Source organism: Pecten maximus, chromosome 6 (genome assembly GCF_902652985.1).
Source record: "Pecten maximus chromosome 6, xPecMax1.1, whole genome shotgun sequence".
Lineage (NCBI taxonomy): Eukaryota > Metazoa > Mollusca > Bivalvia > Pectinida > Pectinidae > Pecten > Pecten maximus.
In genome coordinates this window covers 789,558-807,561 of record NC_047020.1, presented here as the reverse complement: position 1 = coordinate 807,561, position 18,004 = coordinate 789,558, and the positions used below count along the sequence as shown (strand labels likewise).

At 35.8% G+C, this 18,004-nt stretch overlaps 1 protein-coding gene across 1 annotated transcript in view; it reads right to left on the bottom strand.

Annotated features, from left to right (window-relative positions):
* LOC117328675 (RNA-binding protein 26-like) overlaps positions 1-18,004 on the bottom strand; it is a 39,513-nt gene that overhangs the window by 18,883 nt on the left and 2,626 nt on the right. Inside the window, exons 3-13 of the mRNA XM_033886124.1 lie at positions 17,199-17,392; positions 16,856-16,941; positions 14,440-14,831; positions 12,280-12,453; positions 7,871-7,981; positions 5,673-5,828; positions 5,107-5,334; positions 4,290-4,529; positions 2,907-3,034; positions 2,305-2,436; positions 1,701-1,934 (exon numbers count right to left, since the gene is read on the bottom strand). Of these exons, the coding sequence (XP_033742015.1) occupies positions 1,701-1,934; positions 2,305-2,436; positions 2,907-3,034; positions 4,290-4,529; positions 5,107-5,334; positions 5,673-5,828; positions 7,871-7,981; positions 12,280-12,453; positions 14,440-14,831; positions 16,856-16,941; positions 17,199-17,392 (2,075 nt within the window). The remainder of the gene's footprint in view (positions 1-1,700; positions 1,935-2,304; positions 2,437-2,906; positions 3,035-4,289; positions 4,530-5,106; positions 5,335-5,672; positions 5,829-7,870; positions 7,982-12,279; positions 12,454-14,439; positions 14,832-16,855; positions 16,942-17,198; positions 17,393-18,004) is intronic.

The window sequence follows — 18,004 nt, the reverse complement described above, 5'->3', positions numbered from 1 at the left end:
TAGTAATGTTACCTACTGATGTGTATACGATATACAGCCTTAGTAATGTTTCCTACTGATGACGTGTATACAATATACAGTCTTAGTAATGTTACCGACTGATGACGTGTATACGATATACAGTCTTAGTAATGTTACCTACTGATGGCGTGTATACGATATACAGTCTTAGTAATGTTACCTACTGATGACGTGTATACGATATACAGTCTTAGTAATGTTACCTACTGATGACGTGTATACGATATACATCTTAGTAATGTTACCTACTGATGATGTAAACACAATGGCCTAACATAAATTCTAAAGAATCAAAATTCAATCTAATCAAGAGATATGAACTCATATGGCAGGTTAAATCATTGGTAATGATCTTTTGATGGAAAAAATTGAAGTTACAATACAAGGACAGTGTTGGCAGAATTTTCCGTTATTTCTGTAATCTGAATCGTAATTAAGTGAAGTTTTTCTAGCAGAATTCAGTCCAAAACACTTAAGGTTGATACAATATTGTTATATGGAATCCTGCTGATGATGATGCAGGATGTTGCTATCTAGAAATGGAAAATTAACAATTGGGAAATTGACATCATAATGCTTATCATCCAGCCAAGATGTAAGCTGTCCCTGCAGGTTATGTTGTAAGATCTAGATAAGCTTTCCCTACGGGTTATGTTGTAAGATCTAGATAAGCTTGCTGTCCCTGCAGGTTATGTTGTAAGATCTAGATAAGCTTTCCTGCGGGTTATGTTGTAAGATCTAGATAAGCTTTCCCTGCGGGTTATGTTGTAAGATCTAGATATTAAGCTTTCCCTGCGGGTTATGTTGTAAGATCTAGATATTAAGCTTTCCCTGCGGGTTATGTTGTAAGATCTAGATAAGCTTTCCCTGCGGGTTATGTTGTAAGATCTAGATAAGCTGTCCCTGCGGGTTATGTTGTAAGATCTAGATAAGCTTTCCCTGCGGGTTATGTTGCACGATCTAGATAAGCTTTCCCTGCGGGTTATGTTGTAAGATCTAGATAAGCTTGCTGTCCCTGCAGGTTATGTTGTAAGATCTAGATAAGCTTTCCCTGCGGGTTATGTTGTAAGATCTAGATAAGCTTTCCCTGCGGGTTATGTTGTAAGATCTAGATATTAAGCTTTCCCTGCGGGTTATGTTGTAAGATCTAGATATTAAGCTTTCCCTGCGGATTATGTTGTAAGATCTAGATAAGCTTTCCCTGCGGGTTATGTTGTAAGATCTAGATAAGCTGTCCCTGCGGGTTATGTTGTAAGATCTAGATAAGCTTTCCCTGCGGGTTATGTTGCACGATCTAGATAAGCTTTCCCTGCGGGTTATGTTGTAAGATCTAGATAAGCTTTCCCTGCGGGTTATGTTGTAAGATCTAGATAAGCTTTCCCTGCGGGTTATGTTGTAAGATCTAGATAAGCGTTCCCTGCGGGTTATGTTGTAAGATCTAGATAAGCTTTCCCTGCGGGTTATGTTGTAAGATCTAGATAAGCTTTCCCTGCGGGTTATGTTGTAAGATCTAGATAAGCTGTCTCTGGTGGTTTCCCTACAGGATCAAGGACAGAGACTGATGTTGAAGAGTCTCTAGTATCCTTGATTTCCAACTCGACAGGCTATATATCTGATCAACGTCACCAATCAGAACATCACATGATCACTTACACAAAATGCCCTTAAATCTAGACTACCTTTTCTTTCCTGAGATCTTGCACCTCTGAGGATAAGTTGGTTTCTGCTTCAGATGTCTCCACTGGCTGGAAAGCAGGGGGCTTCTTTAGATTGTTGAGCGAGAGCTTACTGGCTGGAGGAATAATAGCTCCCAGTCTAGATTTAGCAGAGGCGTGCTGGACGTTCCTAAAGTCACCAGAATTCCCTTTCATACCTGAGTTTTCTGAGGAGTCTGGCTGGTTTTGTCCCTGCTCCTGTGTACACAACAAAATAATTTTCTTTCCTTAAAGGATGTATATTGACTAGGTATACATAATATGACAGAGTATACATGATAAATAGCATGAATAAGACTTATGGTACTGAGAACCACTTGTTGGACAATTATAACTGCAGCAACATCAAATAAACCATACATAAAGTTAATCACTCAAGAGGAGAAAAAAAAGGACATTGATAATAAGACACTTCACTGTATTTCACTGAATCGTCTATCACTTGTTAATTTACTTCTTTTTTTTGTTGCAGTAAGTATATACACATAAAAGCGAAGAGATTAAAAGCATTATTTTGTTAAGCACTTGTCTTGTAGCGAATCCTGTTGATCATACCAGTAATACATACTTTGTCTGGTTTGTGCCAGAAGAGTTTTATGAACCTATTGTTGAAGACTGGATCACTACAGCGGTAGGCGGCCAGAGCCTCAGCGTTTGTGGAGTACGAGACTAGGATAGAGTCTGGCTCATTGTACCCAATCTGTGTGATATCAGAAAGGCATGTTATCAAAACAGAAACTGTTTAGTTATTAATAGTAATTTCAACATAAACTTGAATTCTATCAAAACTTAAATACATTTTGTTCCCATGCAGTAATACAGTATATATTTTTCATAACAGCCTGTAATTTTCTAACCTTCCATGAAAATGAAATGTCAATTTTTCAGAAGTTATTACAGTTCAAAATTCAAAGGGTAAATTCACTTAAGTGACATTTACTAAATCATGAAAAACGAACTTGGAAACAATCGACTGAGGGGACAATTCACACAAACAATATTTTACAATATTGTCCTAATTAATCTACTACCATTACCTTTTGTGTTATTTGTTGGTAATTATTAATGTGATCGTTTGTAATATACTTGTCTTGACAATGGGGCTGATTGCCTTAAAAATTTGACAAAATACTCGTCCATACTGTAGCTATTAATTCATTGATCATTTACCTTGATGTTGGTAATATTGCCAAACTTAGAAAAGTGTTCGTTGACTTTTGAAATATTACAGCAATCTTTTGGCACTTTTGTGACTTGGAGGGTAGTATTGGACGTATCGATATCAGGCCGTCGGTAACCTATCAAAACAAAACACACTTATTAGTAATCAAAATCTCATTTTTACAAAAGAACAAAACATGAAGTAAGGCGATTGTGAAATGCGCTTATTTACTTTGAAATCTTTTGGCTTTGAATTTAAAGAAGAGTAAATTTTGCAAAAACTATAATAAAGGTTTAATGGGGTAACAGTTGTTATTGAATGCCATGACTTATAATCTTTGACCTGAAAGATATGTGTATTGTAAAAAAATTATGCTTCAATATGCAAAGGCCATTCAGCTGCAAAAACTTCCCCAACTTATGGTATTATTGTGTAAAGAATTGACAGCTATACAGACAGGTAAAGTGATGGATTAAAGACAAACAGACAGGTAGAGTGATGGATTGACAGACAGACAGGTAGAGTGATGGACTGACAGACAAACAGACAGAAAGAGTACTGGATTAACAGACAGGTAGAGTGATGGATTAACAGACAGACAGGTAGAGTGATGGATTGACAGACAAACAGACAGGTAGAGTGGTGGATTGACAGATACACAAGTAGAGTGATGGATTGACAGACAAACAGACAGGTAGAGTGATGGATTGACAGAAAAACAAACAAACAGGTAGAGTGATGGATTGACAGAAAAACAAACAAACAGGTAGAGTGATGGATTGACAGACAGACAGACAGACAGACAAACAGACAGGTAGAGTGATGGATTGACAGAGAGACAGACAGGTAGAGTGATGGATTGACAGAAAAACAAACAAACAGGTAGAGTGATGGATTGACAGACAAACAGACAAGTAGAGTGATGGATTGACAGACAGGTAGAGTGATGGATTGACAGACAGGTAGAGTGATGGATTGACAGACAGGTAGAGTGATGGATTGACAGATAGGTAGTGATGGATTGACAGACAGGTAGAGTGATGGATTGACAGACAGGTAGAGTGATGGATTGACAGACAGGTAGAGTGATGGATTGACAGACAGGTAGTGATAGATTGACAGACAGGTAGAGTGATGGATTGACAGACAGGTAGAGTGATGGATTGACAGACAGGTAGTGATGGATTGACAGACAGGTAGAGTGATGGATTGACAGACAAACAGACAGGTAGAGTGATAGATTGAAATGTTTTCCCTTAGGACAAACAGATTATTTTGTCAACAGGATGAACAAATGAACAGAACAGACAGGGCAACAAATGAGAGACAATCAGGATAAGAAGATATTCTCCCTTTCCCACTGAATATTGTTGGATTGAGATCCTACATACCACCTATGCGATTGTAGTCGAATGGTTTCTTGGCCTGAGGAGGACCATAGCGGTTCTGACCTCCGTACTGGTTACCCATGTAGCGACCCCCATGCTGATTAGGCTGATCCTGACCTGGGCCATGACTAGAGTTATACGCTCTCTTTGGAGCAATGACAGTCCTTTCGGGAGGCTTTTCTACAACAACAGGCTTTGTTACAGGCTCCGTACCTGGGGGAGCTAGAGCCGCTTCCTCTTTTTCTGTAACAATGTATATACACATAGAGTGAATAATTTAAGGAAAGAGCACATTCGTCACTCATTTAATATCTACTGAAAATCTTGCCCAAATTAGACTCAATTTCATAATTATCTTTTTGGCCAGAAGCTTCTGAGAAAATTTACAAAGTTATTGTGTAAATGGTTATACGATGGGCATCTGAATCTTTTCCATGTACTGGCCTTGGATAAAAGACTTAAGGTCATTTATTTGAATACCTTTTAAACCCTAGCTACCTATTGCTTAAATATTGTGACCTTCTTTAATTTATGACTTGGTTCATAAGGAAATGTTGAAAATGTCAAATGACCCCAAAACAAACTTCATTGTAAATGTAATTTTCTCAAACTTGGAGTTAACATTTAAGTCCTTCAAAAACATACCCATTTACAAGTAAAAGGTTTTCTTTTGAAAGATAATTAATGAAGTTATCAGTGTGGATGGTTATATAAAGATGGAGGTTGGTGCTCTCCATACAATGTATTCCAACAATATCTTGGCAGGTGTGTAAACAGGAGAAAAGTATAACTAGACATTTATAATACATAATCCTCCTACCTTTAGCTTCCTCAGGCAGGGTGGGTATGTTGACCAGATGGTCGCGTCTGTTAGGGTTAGGGGGTAGTGGTGGGGGTGGACCGGACAGAAAATGTGGTGGTGGGGGTGGTGGTCCACCCCTCCCTATTCCTGGTGGGGGTCCTCGAGGACCATTCCAGAAAGGACCTGGTCTTGGACCCTGAGGTCTGGTAATGCCTGGGGCCTCAGGGTTGTACACTTCAAAGTTGTCTGAAAAAGAAATTCACAACTGTTAAATAACTGGCCCACTTAGTTCAAAATTCCAGTCACCAACATGTTCCTCTGACCACAATTTCTATTAACCTTTAAAAATATGCCATTATATTAAGTTTTATTAGCGAAGAATTTATAAGAATTGAAGAAGTAGACAGTTTTATAACTCTCATTACAAATCTTCTAATTATTTCAGTTGCCAGTGAAATATATGTAGTAGAATAGACACCTGCTATGGTCTGCTGCTGAAACTAAATACCCATAATCCTTCCTAATCCTTAACAGCCTAGATAGAATTTATATTTATTTCGACTAGTAGTAATAGTAAGGCTTACCTAGTCTAGGAGGGGGTGGTCGTGGTCCCGGCCCCATTCCTACCCTTGGCATACCAGGTGGTGGTCCATGTGTTGGCGGCATAAATCTGGGTCCAGTAACCAGAGGGCCAGATCCTGGGGGCAGGTTTGTGCTGTTACTGACAGGTGGTGGTGGTCCTAAAGGGTTCAGTACAAGTTTATACTATAACATTCAATAATATAGGAACAGGAACGACTGACAAGATATTACAGAACTATAACATTCAATAATATAGGAACAGGAACAACTGACAAGATATCACAGCACTATAACATTCAATAATATAGAAACAGGAAAGACTGACAAGATATTACAGAACTATAACATTCAATAATATAGAAACAGGAAAGACTGACAAGATATTACAGCACTATAACATTCAATAATATAGAAACAGGAAAGACTGACAAGATATTACAGAACTATAACATTCAATAATATAGAAACAGGAAAGACTGACAAGATATTACAGAACTATAACATTCAATAATATAGAAACAGTAAAGACTGACAAGATATTACAGAACTATAACATTCAATAATATAGAAACAGGAAAGACTGACAAGATATTACAGAACTATAACATTCAATAATATAGAAACAGTAAAGACTGACAGGATATTACAGAACTATAACATTCAATAATATAGAAACAGGAAAGACTGACAAGATATTACAGAACTATAACATTCAATAATATAGAAACAGGAAAGACTGACAAGATATTACAGCACTATAACATTCAATAATATAGAAACAGGAAAGACTGACAAGATATTACAGAACTATAACATTCAATAATATAGAAACAGGAAAGACTGACAAGATATTACAGAACTATAACATTCAATAATATAGAAACAGGAAAGACTGACAAGATATTACAGCACTATAACATTCAATAATATAGAAACAGGAAAGACTGACAAGATATTACAGAACTATAACATTCAATAATATAGAAACAGGAAAGACTGACAAGATATTACAGCACTATAACATTCAATAATATAGAAACAGGAAAGACTGACAAGATATTACAGAACTATAACATTCAATAATATAGAAACAGGAAAGACTGACAAGATATTACAGAACTATAACATTCAATAATATAGAAACAGTAAAGACTGACAGGATATTACAGAACTATAACATTCAATAATATAGAAACAGTAAAGACTGACAGGATATTACAGAACTATAACATTCAATAATATAGAAACAGTAAAGACTGACAAGATATTACAGAACTATAACATTCAATAATATAGAAACAGGAAAGACTGACAAGATATTACAGAACTATAACATTCAATAATATAGAAACAGGAAAGACTGACAAGATATTACAGCACTATAACATTCAATAATATAGAAACAGGAAAGACTGACAAGATATTACAGAACTATAACATTCAATAATATAGAAACAGGAAAGACTGACAAGATATTACAGAACTATAACATTCAATAATATAGAAACAGGAAAGACTGACAGGATATTACAGAACTATAACATTCAATAATATAGAAACAGGGAAAGACTGACAAGATATTACAGAACTATAACATTCAATAATATAGAAACAGGAAAGACTGACAAGATATTACAGAACTATAACATTCAATAATATAGAAACAGGAAAGACTGACAAGATATTACAGAACTATAACATTCAATAATATAGAAACAGGAAAGACTGACAAGACATTACAGCAAGAGATTCCAGAAAGATCCTGGCAGCCACCATTGTTTAATCTTTATTGGAATTTTTCTATAAATGTTGATTCTATCTTTTCCATTAATTAACATTTTCTAAATGGCCATGTTGCACTGTATTGCTAAAATTAAAATTAGATTTTTTCGCTCTAGTCAATCCAAAACTTAAACATGCAGATCATGAGATAAAGAATAACCTGCAAATGAAACTATTGAAAGATCCATTGAGTAACGTTACAAGTAATAAAGACAACAAACTTCAACTGTCAATATCAAAGATGGCCATCCACAATCAGCTATTTTGTCTTCTGATCAGTCAAAAAACAACATACACAACTATGGACCAAGGGCAATCTATCCAATTAAATTTGAGATTTAACCATATCATGCTTTAATTTCTGAGAAATAATGAAAAGATGTGAACAAACCTGGAGTTGATGATCAATTGAACTTACCTGGAGGAGGGAAAGGCATGCCCACAGTGGGAATAGGAACATCCTCAACTATAACAGGGTCCAGCCCATGGTCGTAAGGACACAGATCTCCTCGCATACAGAAACCTTTCTCTGTAAAAAATCAAAGTACTGGAAGTACTGTAAACGAACATTATTGTTTAATGCAAAATCAGTAATCTTCTAAGTTTTAAGTTGATAAATTTACTGATATCGGTTTAGGAATTAATTGCAAATAATTTGAAATGTTTGCAGCTGTTCTGATTTGATTGTACACATGCATGTTTCTGTAAGGTCCTAATTGAAATCGAAAGTTTGTTGATCTATCTTGGATCGATGAAAATAAAATATGTCTTCTTTCTTTCGGGAAGGCATCATCAGTTATAATACAGCCAGGACTCTGTGACCTTAATGATGCCAACTTCTAATATGCACTAAATTTAGGCTAGTTCCATCGTTAGTTTAGCATACATAGTTGCATTTCAACTTAATATGATGAAACACACATAAAGAATTACTAAAAACCAAAACCAGAGCTGCTAATCAAGGCCCGAATTAAGAATGTATCCTATTGAAACTGTACTCATGCAAGCATTTATGGTACTTCAAAACAAAACAAAACCTGACTCCTTTTGTTCAGGAATCATTTGATGTTAATAAATCTGTATATGAGAAGATAAACTTCTGGTATAATTACAGTATTGTAAACAATGTGATAAAGAATAACAACCAGATAAAGACTATCTTCATCGAATAATTCAGCAAACAGGAAAAGAAAACTTCAAGCTTCATTTTCAACTTCAAACCTGATCACAAAGATTACAGTCCATTCGATGGGACGACACATTCCCTATTTATTGTCCTTTTCCAATGTTGATCATCCAATCATACTGAACCACACAGTTCAGCAATGTAATTGCACAAATCACATCCTTTATGTGGAGATAACATTTTTGGGGGTGTTATAAGATTCCATAACTGTATGCAAATTGTGAAGCATTCCATATCTATAACTATATATATACAGTACGTGTATATATTTACACATATCAAAATTGGAATGACACAGGAGATTTGCAAGTTTAAGTTCACCATCAGTCATGGGAGGTTTATGTAAAATGTTATATTTACCGGGGTAATTAGTAATTTTGAGAATATATTTATGAAGCTCTATTCTGTACATTCTACCAGTGCTTTAGAGAATGGACACAATTATATGTTCTCCAATGTCAAAATTAATCATATGTAAAATATTAGGGGTTTATTCGCCATTCTATCCTGATTGCCGTCATAGTAAAATTACCAAAATGGACTTGAAATCAATATTTTTAAGAGAATGATCTATGACTTGAATATTTCATAAAAATAATGTAATACATCGTTTATTCACTTCATTCAGATCTTCAGACACCGCATAGTTTGTGAAGTCATATATAGAAATATATGAACCATTTTGTTATTGATTTATAGTTCACACAAGTAAGCACTAGATGTAAGCAGTAAGTATATGTACCGCTATCTACTGGCATGTCTTTGAGTACAGTAAACTACACTCGATTTGTGGATATTGACAGGATAACATATATTTACATACTAATTCAATTTTAGAATTGTAACTGAAATCTTGTAACAGCATGGCACAAATAGTCATCTGAACATGTGTTGTATATTGAAAAATTATTTAGGTAAATATTAACTCATTTGCTTGACTTTTAGAATTGTAACTGAAATCTTGTAACAGCATGGCACAAATAGTCATCTGAACATGTGTTGTATATTGAAAAATTATTTAGGTAAATATTAAAGAGGCTTACCCGCAGACGGACCGGTAAACGGCACATCTCCGATCACTAAATAAACTTCAGTACACGTTTCTATGTGACAAAATTAGAGGCTTTTCCGACTTTATTTCTTGAAAACAATTACAGAATATGTATTTAAAAGACGTTTTAAAACTCAACCTGAGAGGGAAATGTATGGAATATAACGGCAAATCTTCTTTGTAAATCGCCGCTGCCTTTGAAGTTATCACTGTGCGGCACTGTGCACATGCTTGTTTCTTTGATGTGTCAATCAAATTAGACTCCACTTTATAGCGGGGACTTATTTGCGGGTTGCGATTAAATAAATAATATTTAAAGAATGAGGTTTAATATCACTTTTCAGCGTTTTATAAGGAAAATAAAATGAAAAACTCAACAATTCCAACAATCTGTCATGTGTAAAAAATCTTTTTCTATTAGCCAATTTTTCTGATCTCTCTGCGGGCAAGCCTTTAACTCATTTGCTTGACTTCAATTTTCAATTTATCAATTCATTGATTACTGTGTTTGAAGTATGGTTTAGCGAAAATTTCAAGTCTTGATCATGACTTGATGAACGTTCTAAATTAACAAATTATCAAATTATCAAAATGAATTTGTTTGAAAAATAACACAAGTTCCACAGCAATATTATATAGAGAATCGATCACACTATTTCAGAAGTTATAAAACTACAAATAACAATTAATGGCTGAATATCAAATTAAGTGAATGTCACAAGTCTTTTTGCATTTGTTTTTAGATAATCCGGATTTCCGTTTTCCGGCTTTAAAAAAAATACGTAGGAGTAGTGCATACTAAACGTAGCCATATCATGTAACAGCTGATTTTAATCAGATTGACTTAACATGAACTAACACCGTCTCAGTAGTTCGTCACAATCGAAAATTTGATCGTGAATTCGGTATTTTGCAAATTCTTTCAAAATACTTCCAGGTCTCTATACACACACCAAGGATTAATAGATCCTATATTGGGTCCATTCTCTCGTAAAAATGTCGATTTGGGTCCACTATCGGTCATTTCGGTAATTCAACTCTGACAATCGGGCCGCGATTCGCAAATGAAAAATTAATTTAAAATTCGTAAACCTCTAATATTTTACATACGATAAAATTAGGCATTGAAAAACATATATGTGGGTCAATTCTCTGAAAATAATGCCAATTTAGGCCTATATTATAATTAAGCCCCATTTTTCTTCGTTTCGGTATTTCCAAGTCTGCTTCACCTGTGGTCCGTTTCAGTAAATATTCTCGACTTTGCCGAAATAAAAACAAGCTATATAATTGTTCATTTTAAACATGACAACTGCCGACCACACGTATCTAAAAATGTTATTGTTGATATCATCTGAATATTGCCGTAGTTATCTGTCACTTCGATTGTAAACCCATTACCAACGTCATGGAAAAATCGACCAATCAACGGTTTAACGTTTGATTTCCGTAATCTTGCAGTTACCTCCCTTACAACAGTAAATACGTTCCAAGTATCGCCTACAACAACCAATCCCGTGCACATGGCAACAAGATATTATCATTTGCATTTGATTTATTGGTCGTTTTCGTCAAAGGAAAATGGAATATGGAAATCGATGACAATGTTAACGCTATGACCAGTCACCCTGACCACAAATGCCACCTAGTATCTACCTTTCTCGCAAACATGTTCAGTAACCTATAGTATGATACAATGTATCGTCTCGTATGCCGTTATTGATATATTTCTTTCTCTAAATTATAGAAATACTCATCTAGTTGATAATGATGTGAAAAGTAGAATATATATATTACAAATTTAAGTAAATCGCGGACATATTTGCAGACCTATGCTATAATGTCAGCCATTTTGGAATGAACACGGAAGAGCAAAACTTTCTAAACATCCGGAGACGAATGCGCCTGCGCAATATTTGTTTACATAAATATATATTGACCTGGAGTTATTCGCAAAGTTCAGGTTCATTTAGTCTTCACATTTCGCTAGCGTTATGCATTTCTCAAATCGTATGTATCTTGAAAACATCTACTGAATACATTTCAACATTTTCGGTAAAACTACTACATAAAACGAAGATGTTTTTGCAAGTAAATTATTTGAAGCGTAAGGCAATGGGGGCAGCCATATTTCATTGAAACGGACAGTAGATGGCGTATTGGTGAATGTGGCTACCAAATATGGTCATATTTCTCAGTCCAGTTCTTGATGGCAATAACCGAACATTAATGTTCGTTTAAAAACTAAATGTTGAACTTAAGTATGTCAGTTAAGAATTAAGTAAATTTAGACTATAAGTATGTCAGTTAAGAATTAAGTAAATTTAGACTATAAGTGTATTCCCTATGTGTTTACTTACATGCTCTTGTTAGCTGTCTTGCTTAATTTAAAGTATGCATAATGACCTTTACTCTAAAGTCAAGCCTTTATCACTTTATCGTGGGTTATAAGGGCCCATGAAAATGTAAAAACGCAAAAATATGCTGCACTATTTCGAAATGTATGGGGGAATGGCGTGGACATTTTCTGAAACACTGATTAAGTCCAATGAACACCTTGCATTATACTCAATGGTGGCTTGGTTCTTACCATCGTAGTCCTTACACCTAGGACGTATCTCACGGCCTGCACTGTCGGTGGTAAGGCAGCGGTCCCCGTGAGCCATCGAGTAAACACCACCCCCTACTGCTGGAATGCTGTGGCTGTATCTGCCATTGTCTAATGTAGGTGTTGAACCTCGACTGTCTGGCAGGGGTCTCCTTCCTATATACAGAATATAAACAATCACAAGTAAATCCTATAACATAAAAACAGATCATGATTTTGGACATACCAAACACTGCTGAAAAAACAGCTAGATACAGATCTGAATTTTTATGTAAGTAGTAACAACAAGCGGCACATGGGCCTTAATTAAATTATAATCAACAGTCGCACATCATTGAGTTCTGATAAGTTTCTGTCAATTTAACAGGCCAATTTTGGATCCGCTCATCAACCCCTCAACCAAATGATTCTCGCTATATAGACGATAGTAAATTTTACCATCTCCAGAGTCCTAAAAATCATCATTTTGGTAAAGTACCTTAAGCCCCTTTCGTTAATGAGAAAGTATTCAACTCTATTTCATCTGCGTTCATGAAATGTCAGTCAATTTCACCCATTTTGGGGGGGGGGGGGGGGGGGGGGGGGGGGGGGGGGGGGGGTCACATTATTCACAATTTTGAGTCACCTTTGGCCATAGAACGCTCAAGCAAAATTTTATTGAAATGGATTCAGGTGGTAAACAAGCTTTGACCAGTGACTAGGTGTACACTACTCGATTCTGACCAGTGACTAGGTGTACACTACTCGATTCTGACCAGTGACTAGGTGTACACTACACGATTCTGACCAGTGACTAGGTGTACACTACTCGATTCTGACCAGTGACTAGGTGTACACTACCCGATTCTGACCAGTGACTAGGTGTACACTACCCGATTCTGACCAGTGACTAGGTGTACACTAACCGATTCTGACCAGTGACTAGGTGTACACTACCCGATTCTGACCAGTGACTAGGTGTACACTACTCGATTCTGACCAGTGACTAGGTGTACACTACTCGATTCTGACCAGTGACTAGGTGTACACTACTCGATTCTGACCAGTGACTAGGTGTACACTACTCGATTCTGACCAGTGACTAGGTGTACACTACTCGATTTTGACCAGTGACTAGGTGTACACTACTCGATTCTGACCAGTGACTAGGTGTACACTACCCGATTCTGACCAGTGACTAGGTGTACACTAACCGATTCTGACCAGTGACTAGGTGTACACTACTCGATTCTAATCATGCACAGCCGAACATCACCTTCAGAATGAGTTGACAAAAACACGTCACTTTGAGAAGTCAGCTCGTCAAATACATTCACAATATTTGTAGTAATTTAGTATGACGTTCCTGGGTAGCAATCTTACAATGGTAAAACATTTAAGCCATACAAGAGAAATAGTTATACATTGAAAATTTCTAAAAACTCCACCATAGTAGGCATTCCAATAAACACTTTATCTCATGAAGGTATAATAATTCAATCTATTAGTCATTATTTATAGATAAATTTGTATGTAGACCAGGTTTGCACACATTGTAATGTGAGTATCATTGTATGTGTGTGTGGAAGTGTCTGGTATGTGGTCACGTGAGTGGCGTGTCAGGAGTGTTTCTCAGACTTGACCAGTGACAAACAGATAGTATGACTTACTGCAGACTTCACCCATCACTCCCTTCGACACGCCTGTAACCCTATCTGATATCCCATCACCAGTCACCCCAGACTGGAACTCACAACAGCTTGATTGTATAGTTTACACCGTATATCTCTGATAATTATTACTACACAGGAACATGTATAAGAAGTTCATGGAAACACTGTCTGTCACGATGATCCGCTCAAGAAGCCTGGTAAGTGTGAGATACGTATGTGTGAAAGAATTTTACTTTCCTTTTGTTGTTAGAGTCCATTCTTTATTTGTGTTTGACAAATGTGTCATGTATACGTGTTATGATTTTTTGTGTGTAACTTCATAATACGGAAGAATCAGCTTCTAAAGTCGTAATTACACCACAACTACATGTATGTGGATTTAACACTACACCACCACTCTACATGTATGTGGATTTAACACTACACCACCACTCTACATGTATGTGGATTTAACACTAACTTCTCACAAAATTTTCAAACATCAACCAACCTCTTGATCTTGAGCGAGACCTAGATCTAGATATTGATCTTGACCTTGATCGAGACCTTGAGCGGGGAGTCCATGACCTTGATCTTGATCTTGAACGTGGTGTCCATGACCTTGCCCTATATGGAGATCTTGATCTTGAACGTGGACGCCTTCTGTATGGACTTCTAGATCTAAGGGGACTTCTAGAATATCTCCTTGGACTGTGTGACCTTGACCTTCGTCTGTAATATCGTCTGTCTCCTGCACCCCTGTCAGGGCCTCTATCAGGACGGTCAGGACGGTCAGGCCTGTCAGGCCTGTCAGGTCGTTCCAAACGGTCCTGTCCTCTGACAACTCTTGGCATGTTATGGTCCACTGGCCCAAATCTCTCTCTTCTTCGTTGCCTCTCTTCCCTAAAAAATACAGAAATGGAAACATTTTATATTTACTCTATATCTAATATATAACAACGCTACTAACAATAAGGTATCGTCAACATCCTGATAATGACCACGGTATTAAGGCCGGAAAACGTTAGCGAAATTCAACTATTTTTACTGTGTTGATTCCTTTTATTCAAATATATAATTGGGCATGTAGTGAAAACGACAGCAGAGACAAGTAAATTGTTGAATTTTCGAGGCAATCTGCCCCTTTAACAAGACACAAGTAAATTACAAACGATCACATATAGACATAGAACATGGAACAGTTACACAATTTAGTAGATAAACATTTTCAAATAATAGATAATTAAAAGATATTTATATAGAAAAGCACAATTTGAACATTAAAAATTAATTGAAACGGTGGGATGCAATGAACAAACTGCAGAGATAAACAAAAACACAAAAATTTGCTACATGGCATGTGTTGTCATCGAATCGTTTCAACATGTGCTGTTATTTTATTAAACTTTTTGTTTTGACTATTTATCTATACCATCTCTACACCACCTAAGAGGTTTTCTAATGAATTACATAAGTCGTCGACGAATAATTTATTGACTGAGGGATTCATCAAAACAAACATAACAATATGGTACATTGTTTATCTACTTAACATGTGTAACTGTTCCATGTTCTATGTCCGTATGTGATCGTTTGGTATTTACTTGTGTTTTATAAAGGGGGCAGATTACCTCAAAAATTTGACAATTTACTTGTCTGCACTGTTGTTAATCTGGAAAAAAATTATGCATTCTGGTTCGCGCTTTAGTATCGGAAATTTTTTAATCGTTTGAATGAAAAGGAGTTACAAGCCCTAAAGAGACGTAGCTAGTTGATACAAATGGCTGACTATCTCCACACTTACAATGGCTGTGATATCCATGCACAAACGGCATGCAGATTCGGAAATAAACAACAATAATACTGCCATTGAATACACAGGGGATTTTCAGAAGTTTGTACAATGGCAGAACTATACTTTGTGTAGTTAAAAGAAATGTAATATATATATATTGTTACTAGTCAGAGTTACACTCACCATCCTAGTGTTATAAGGTGAACCATGTTACCAATGTAGCTACTGCAGCCGCATAAAAAAACAACGAAATCTAATAATCTTATTTGAGAAGTTATGTGACTTATACTTCTATGTTACCGTATTTGACCTAATAAGGGCGCCTGCCCTAATAAGGGCGCCCCTACCTTTTTTCAAGGAAATAAATCTTTGACTGAGTGTCAAAATGGTGTCAAAAGTAATAATGCATGTGAAATATTTTGCTACTTTATGTGTTCAATTTTCTCCAGCAAATTAAGTAACTGGAACCCATGTTTTCGCCACATTTTGTGTATTCCTACAGGCTATAGATGACTGTGACATGTCAGTGCAAAGAGCACCCAAAACTAAACACACATACAAATAATAACTTACCATCTTTATTTGAAGATAAAGTAAAGACTTCATTCTTGTTGATAAATAACTTTTGTTCAGAACAGAAAGCTAGTAAAAGACATTGTAAATCAATTATAAGGTCAAAGAAAACGATGTCTGATATGATCTGGGAAATTACCTGTTTCTATAAATAGAACACAAAAGAGTTCCATTTGAACATAAATGGTGGAACACACATTCTCTGGTCTAAAGATCAGCTGGCATGGTTTACAAGTTTACAGGAGTATTCACAAGTGATGTTTAAGCTTAATATATGATAATGAATAGATATCTTCATCTGGAATATTTTCATGACTGAATATTTTACCGTTTCCACAACCTTGGGTATTCTGCTATAAGGTATAGTCTGTTTCATAAAACTTCAGAATAACTAATCTTAATAAGGGCGCCCCCACTGTCAATTACTCGCGCCCTGCGCCCTTATTAGGTCAAATACGGTATATTACTGTTATGTGACTTAGAATGACCAAAAATGAGGGAATGACTTACAAATCTCATTACTTAGAACGACCTAAAATGAGGTAATGACTTTACTTACAAATCGCGTTTCTCCTGACTAGAAGTTCTATTACGTCGTGGTTTGACATCTTTTTCTTTACCGTCCTTTCCAAGTTTATCTTCATTCTAAATCAAAACAAAAAATTGCCATCAACCTGATTCATCTAAAGAGTCCCTTTAGTACAAGTGTATCAGTGTCAGTTATGATGTCAAAAGTACTCCCGTAGTAGTCACCTGACCTGAAAAGTCAAAACCACTCCCATAGTATAGATGGAGCGAACCCGAACATTAAACTGGTATACTACCCTCTATGATTCCATGATACCATGAATCAGTGAATTGTCATACTCCAATTACTGATTGATAAATCATTGTTTACTTACCTCTGTTGACTCCTTTTTAACCTCTACTTTGATGTCTGTGAGTACATTAGCATTGGCTGTGGTACTGTCTGGGACAGCCTCAGTCTTGACTACAACATTGGGTGGTGGTGTTGTCGTTGGTGGTGGTGGTGGTAGTGGAATATAGGATTTATCTCTTAACACTCGGAAAAATGATGCCACAAAATCTTTTGTTTCTGAAATATAAACATGCATGGATTATTTTCCAATTAGAGGTGTAACTGGACTATATGTTGTAATTAATGTATTAATTTATACTAATGTTGTAAGTTATACTAATGTTGTTAGTTATACTAATGTTGTAAGTTATACTAATGTTGTAAGTTATACTAATGTTGTTAGTTATACTAATGTTGTAAGTTATACTAATGTTGTAAGTTATACTAATGTTGTTAGTTATACTAATGTTGTAAGTTATACTAATGTTGTTATTTATACTAATGTTGTAAGTTGACATGAATTCCGGTATGACTGATCAGGGTTTTCCAACTTCTGAAATCTAAGCATGCTGCAGCTAACCAAAATCTCTCCTTCACAGAATGACAATATGTGTTTTCCCATGCTATTTAATATATCTAATAAGGCAGGGTATTTATTACTTTGTTTGAAAAATATAGCATACATTTAATAACTTATTTAACGTAATAAAAAAGGTATTGAGTTAAATTTAAATTGTATTATCTGAATATCATTTGAGTTTGAGACATTCAGGTTAAATAGCTTAATTTATACTTATAACTTCATCTTGTTCATGAATGTTAATGTGCATGTTGGCAGTAAACTTGGTC